Source organism: Eptatretus burgeri, chromosome 1 (assembly GCF_056783735.1).
Source record: "Eptatretus burgeri isolate ZD-2024b chromosome 1, Ebu_testis_v1, whole genome shotgun sequence".
Taxonomy (NCBI): Eukaryota; Metazoa; Chordata; class Myxini; order Myxiniformes; family Myxinidae; genus Eptatretus; species Eptatretus burgeri.
Window position 1 is genome coordinate 125,308,306 of NC_140961.1, and position 6,868 is coordinate 125,315,173.

Here is a 6,868-nt window from a genome sequence, read left to right on the forward strand (position 1 = left end):
GATTGTGCCCAATCGCCAAGGAGACTGTTTAAGCAGCACCAACGCTCTGCTCAGAGTATGGTCCCAATCTCCTCTCTTCCGACTACAATTGAATCTTGGAAAACTGATATAAAAATGATGTAAAGCTTTATTGCTCACCAATTTTCTGAAGATCCCAGAAACTATAGTGTCGGGGTAAAATCTCTTTGAAAGCAATACAAATACCATAAGGCTCAACTTCTTCAAGAAACATAGCCAATGTTTTCCGCTCACATTCATCTTGTATCGCTATAATTCCAACATATGTCCAGCCAAAATTTCTTACAAAATGTGCAAATGCAGTGCCAAAATGTACATCATTGTGGTATGTCCGGAGGAATGAGGGGTAGCGAGTTTTGTCACTAAGACTGTCGCAACCGGCACCATAGCTAATCTGCAAAAAGGAGAGCGACTGAAAAAAATCATCTAATCTTGATCTGCTCATTTGTGTACTGCCATAATACAATGAGACAGATGTGCATATTTTTTTCAGTACACACACAAATTCATGTCATAATCCAAACTCCATTTTCATATTTTTACATTTTTTTAACGAGGTAAGTTCCTCTAATTTATGCTTGTGCAAGGTTTATTATTTCACACCATCGGATTTTTGTGCAGCGGTTGATGTTTAGACCTGGGGGAGAAGGGGAGTAAGTGGAGAAAGAGCAGTGTGTGTGTTTTTCTGCACTGCTCTGCACACTACTAACAGCCAATCTGCACACACACGATTATGACAACAGACGAGGGTCGTAGGTCCAGCAGGTCAGCCATGGTAGCACAGCTGAATGATGACCTGAGCATTCCAAACTGATTAAGATGGTGTTAGCACTGCCAGGGGGGCAACTGCTCAGAAGTGAGGTCAGACTAGGTAATTTCAATGTGGGATCAATGGGGGGAGAGGACTCGAAGTGGAGGATATGATGCAGAGAAGGAGGTTGGAAGTGTTGTGTGTGCAGGAGACCAGATGGAAAGGAGACAGGGCGAGGGGGCTGGTAGGACGATGAAAGCTGTTGCACACGGGTGGGGATGGAAGACATAATGGTGTGGGAATAATAGTATGGGAAGAGATCAGCAAGCAGGTGGTCAGAATGGAAAGATGGGAGGGAAGGATATTTATGGCATGGTTGGTGGTACATAGGCAAATGATTTGTGTGTTGTCGGTATATGGGTAACAAACGGGAAGGACTGGGGTGGAGAAACAGGAATTCAGGGACACACTGGAAAGAATGATGGGAATGGTTGAGCTGGACATTATGTTGTGCATTGTGGGGGAATTTAACGTGCATGGGGGGAGTAGCAGAGCTGGGTGAAGAGGAATGTTTTGGTAAATTTGGTTGGGGAATGAGGAACAGACAGGGTCAAGAGTTGGTAGAGGTGGTGGCAAAGAATGGGAAGGCCATAGCTCGTTCATTCTTTCAAAAGCGGGAAAGTCACAAGATTACATATAGGAGTGGACAACACAGAACAAAACTGGATTTAGTGGTGGTAAGGAAGCACCAGTTGTGGAAGGTTAAGAATTGTAAGGCAGTTGCCGGAGAGCATGTTACCATCCAGCACAAGCCTGTGGTATTTGTGGTATGGATGGAGAAAAGGAGGGAGGTTAAGAGCAAGGGTCGGAATATTATGTGGGGGAAGTGCAGGGGAAATGTTGTCATGGAGTTCAAGCAGAGAATGAGGGCCAGGTATGATCAACTTAACGAAGAAGTGGAACGTTTGGAGGAAGAGTGGAAGAAGTAGAAAGAGGCATTTAAGGGAATTGCAGTAGTTTTGTGTGGAAGGATGTTAGGAATGGGTGCATCGTCAAGGGATAGAAATCAGGTATGGTGGATGTAGTAGGTAGCAAAAGCAGTTGGTGAAAATAAGGAGGTTTGGAAGAGGATGGATAAGATCAAGGAGGGAGGCAGCTGGAGGGTTACTGCACATGTATGGGTAGAAGAAGAAAGCAGCAAGGAGAGCTGTGGATAAGGCAAGAAATAATGTGGTAGATGAGGGGTGCAACAAGTTGGAAGAGGATGGTGGGAGGAAGATAATACATAAATTGGCTCATGACAGAGATGAGGATGATAATGGGCATGAAGGGGGGTGGGAGAGGAGGTGTGGTGATTAAGAATAGTGATGGGAGGACAGTGACAGAGAGGGGAGCAGTATTGAATGTGTGGGAAAGATATTTCAAGGAGCTGTTGAATGGGAAGGAAGCAATGGTGAGCTGGACCTTCTGTGTTATGCAGAGGAGAACCCTGAACCAAAGCACACACACACACACACACACACACACACACACACACACACACACACACACACACACACACACACGCATTCCCCTTTATTTGAAGCATATATGAAAGTTCATGCATATATACATTTTTTTATTACACAGTTATAGTGAAACAATCATGCAGGGCAATGTGACAGGGTAATGTTTTTCAAAATAACACTCGCCCACCGAGCCTGAATGTTTGTGTTTTTATTTTACTTTTTTTCATTCATCACCCTTCACTCGCAGCATGTATGAAAAATGTATGCATAAAAACGTTTTTACAACAAAGTTATCGCGTCATGACCAAACTATCCCAGGGTCTATAAAGACCCACAAATGCATTAAAGGGTTTTTTTGAGCGATCACATCGTGGGGTTTATCAAATCAATTTCAATCTTGCTTCTCTGCCCTGATGACATCTGTAACCACGAAATTGCATTTTTGTGACCACAGATACCAGCTCCTTGGAATACAAAAACCTTACCTGGTAATGTTGGGGCATCAACTCTGTTTGTATTTGGACGATGATATTTTCAGAGCTGCACCACGAATACACTTTTTGTTTGTCTCCTTCTAACAAGACAGCATTCGCTGCAAGCTCTGCATTTTAAGCTGACATCGATTGATGATAATGCCTCAAGGTTGAAAAATGCTTGCAATAATGATGCTAGAATGTGCATTTGTCCGCTTTTCCTCTGGCATTCTTGTGTTTGGTAATCCACGTTGAAATTGTAAGTGTACATTTTGTCTTTTGGAAGTCAGTTGATTTTTGTAAGCAACAGCATCGATCAACTAGCCTAGCTCGACTATATTATGAGGAGCAGTTGAAAGAGGAAGAGCTCTTTGCATTCAAAAGGAGGCGATTCCAAAGAGATCTGATAAAAGAGGTCTAAGACGCTGAAGGGCCGAGACAAAATAAGCACAGAAGGGTTTTTCAGCAGAATGGAGGTTGACAGCACCAGGGGGCACAGGCCACAGGGCACACAAAAGGAGAGTTAGTATGGCAGTAAGGCAGGGGCCATTTATGAAGTACGATCAGGGGAAACTGGCACTGCCCAGTGCTGTTCTCACCCTGTTGACATTTTGAAGAAATCAAATTTTGTTGTTTTTTATTTTTTTATTTTTTGTGGGGGCCTAAAACACTTCCCTACACCCACTGTAGAATTTGGTCAGGAATCATTTAATATGACCTTTCACCTATCTGGAAAGGTTTCGGCACTATGGAGCAATTAAAATAAAGCATATAAATAGATATTTTCTCCAACTTAAAAAACAAAATTCATAGTTTTTTCTATTTTTGCCTAAAATACTCCACGACACTGTGGAAGAAAAATAATTATATTTATGTACTCTCAATGATAATTGTTGCTGGTGCTTTATAAATTTAATTTTTATGCGATAGTTGAATTGGCTGTCAGTTATGTTTCCCTTTACCTAAGAGTCTTTTAACCTAAATATTGAAAAAAGGAATGTCTTGTTATGAAACAGGGTGACCTGATTGAAAACACTGCAACTTTTGCCATAATTATGTCATTCTCTTTCACCCAGTTGGACACGTATTGCAGTTTGAGTTCTTTTCCCTAATGCTTATCAGTGAACCCTGCAGTTGAGTTGCCAAATTTCTCCCTCCCTTTCTTTGTAATGTCAAGTTGTGTATAAGAAGAATTGCTTCGGGCTTATGTTTCAGGGAAGTCCATTTGAATGTTTCAGTCAAGCATTCAATGTTCTTCCTCCGTATATACAAAATTAAAGATTCTCCTTCGGTATGCTGATCCAACTTGTGGAAATTGAGTTATTTTCCATGACAGCACTCAATAATGAACCTCTGAAAGTTTGATGAAGATCTGTTTGGCCATCTCTGAAAAAAATTGGCGAGACTGAGACAGACAAACATCTCTGTCAAAATGTATCGTCTATTATGCAGATGGTGGATCCTGACTGGGATTGAGAGCGAGAACTAGGGAACATCACGATGAACCATGGTGTCGTAACCTTACAACATGACCAAACTGCAGGAAATTGTGGCAGAGAAGCGAGATCTGTTCGAGTCCAGTGCACTAGCATGTAGTTTTACACACCAGAGCCAGGAGCTACCACCTTTGTGATATACTGTGTGTGGGAGGACTCCCTTCTGGCCCGACAGTGGGTCTGTGCTAGGTGTCTTCTCCATGAGTCACCCGATGCAGCGAGCTGGTTATTGTCCTGACAGGCAGATTGAAGACATGGGTAATGTTTTTTTTCAAGTGATGGCTAAACTCTGGGCTCCTGGAAGCCTTGTGATAGGGGGTCAGATAGGTAGATGGAGGTGCCATTGGTGGAGGGTGTGGTTCAGGTGGAAGTGAGCATCGTGGAGGTGAGCACATTGCCTTGAGGCTGAAATAGATGCATGAACATGGTAGATCTCAAAACGGGGACTTCTTGAGCAGTAATGTTAGAGAGATGGGTCGCTCGGGAGTCCGGTCGACTGTGCATGGTACTGACTGGCTCGTTACCAGTGGTGGAACTGAGCAGTCAAAACCAGAGGAAGAAAAAGGACAAGACCAAGCAGATGCCACTCGATAAGCACAAGGCTGTGGACAAATCCACAAACGCTTATAATCAGTGTATTGAATATAGTATGTGGGCAATATTCAGGTTGCTGGTGAATGTGTGGTGTCTTTCCTGCTACAAATGTCTGGAGGTTGCTCTTTTAGTGCATTAGTGGACAAAACGAGGAAAGGTTTGACATCTTTTCAAAAATTTTCAGAGTGGGTGGATTGGTTGAAGGAAGTCAGTTGGGTTTGTTGAATGGGATTATGATAGTTGAATGCGTTGTTGGAGTGTGGGAGGAATTGTGCTGCAGTGGGTGCAGGTGGCGTGACATGTGCAGAGGTTGTGGGTGATGATCGGATTACTGAGTGTGCTGTTGGCATTGGAGGTGCAGAGGAGGTGGGTTCCAACTCGGTGTGATGGGCGGTTGAAAATGTAGGTGAAAATAGGGTGGCATGCTGTGCACATGGGAGTGCTATGGTTGTGGGCATTCAAACGAGGGTGATGGCATTGTGGTTGTGGTTGGTGTGGTCAGTGTTGGGAGTGCTGTGGCTGCAACAAGTAATGGGAGTGCTGTGACTGTGCACGAGGATGGTTGTGCGGATAATGTGGGTGTTGGTGAATGTGTGCGTGATTGTGAGCATCGGATGGGAAGGGAGGGAGGTTGACGAGGGAGATAGTTTTTTTCAGGGATGAGGTTATTGAATATGTACACTCTCAATTTTGTCACAAAGATACCAAAAATAGAGTTTATATTGGTTTTAGAAGAGTGGGAATGGGGGATATTGATGGAATGTTGGATGATATTTTCTCGGGTTGTGTGCCGGGAACTATGGTGGTCGTGCATGTGTGCGGAGGGAGTAACAACATGAGGAGAGTCTTTATTGGAACTTTTGAAGAGGAGGTAAATTTTAAATGGAAATTGGAGAGGTCCCTGGATGCAATGGAGATAGAGGGGTGTCGGGATATTGGCCACTATCTTCCAAATGGGTATGGGCATATTGGCCACCATTGCAACCTATGAAGAGGAGTTAAGGTTTTAAATGGGAATTACATAGATACCTGGACGTGTTGGAGATAGAGAGGTATGGGGACAAGCGTGTAGTTTGTGTGTGGATGAGTCATGGATGCTGGGGTTGGTGCAGTGCAAGCATGATGAGCCAAGTGCCCACCTCTATTGCCAAAGTTCCTTGTGTGTATATCACTCAGAGAATGGTGAATGCATGGAATTGTCTCCCTGAAATTGTAGCGACAGTCGTCAGTGGGTAGTTTTGTAGAAGCGTAAAACAAATTAAATCCAACTGTTTCAGCTCAGAAACATGTGTTCGAAAAATAAATTTCATTACTACACTATTGAAGACTGATTTAAGGCATGTTGTCAAATCTTCCTTGTAAAATTGTATAAATTTTGTAACTTTGACAGATTAGCATAAAAACTGCATTTTGAAGGACACTGGGATATTAATGAAGTTGAGCATTGCTCCAAGTATGTGTGGATCCAGTTGGATAGATAAGTTAATATTTATTGTCAAAAATTTTGAAAAAGAATATCAACTTTTTTTTTTTTTTTCCAATAAATTCATAACATTGTTTTCTTACCTGGGGAACATAGAACAGGCCCAAAGCTGTACTCAGAACTGTTGTAAGTCTTGTGATATATGGGCCGATTATAGCTTGTGGTGAAGAAATTTTAGAACTTTCATCTCCACCAATCTTTCCTTCCATCCACTTCAAGCCAGTCTTTATGTCATAAGAGGGAGTATAACAGTCATCACGAATATCATATCCAAGTGTTATGTTTGGAAGAAGTGTATCGTTGTTGTTGATTTCTCGAATTGTAAAAACCATACTTATGGCCCATTTGAGTGACTCAGAACGTGGCCTAAACCAAATATATTGGCAAGAAGGCATTCAAAGCAGAGATTATTTTTAGAGGGGTTCCTCACATTAAAAATTAACATTTTCCAACGATGTTTCAGCATTGTTGATTAATTTGTCGAAATACTTATGTTGCATTTTGCCAAATATAATGCAACTTTTAGATGTGGAACCAACCATTCA

General features: G+C 42.4%; 1 protein-coding gene across 1 annotated transcript in view; it reads right to left on the reverse strand.

Annotated features, from left to right (window-relative positions):
- LOC147035351 (extracellular calcium-sensing receptor-like) overlaps positions 1-6,534 on the reverse strand; it is a 35,218-nt gene extending 28,684 nt beyond the window's left edge. The window contains exons 1-2 of the mRNA XM_085866976.1: positions 6,407-6,534; positions 139-412 (exon numbers count right to left, since the gene is read on the reverse strand). Of these exons, the coding sequence (XP_085723102.1) occupies positions 139-412; positions 6,407-6,532 (400 nt within the window). The 5' untranslated portion in view covers positions 6,533-6,534. The remainder of the gene's footprint in view (positions 1-138; positions 413-6,406) is intronic.
- Positions 6,535-6,868: the final 334 nt, after the last annotated feature.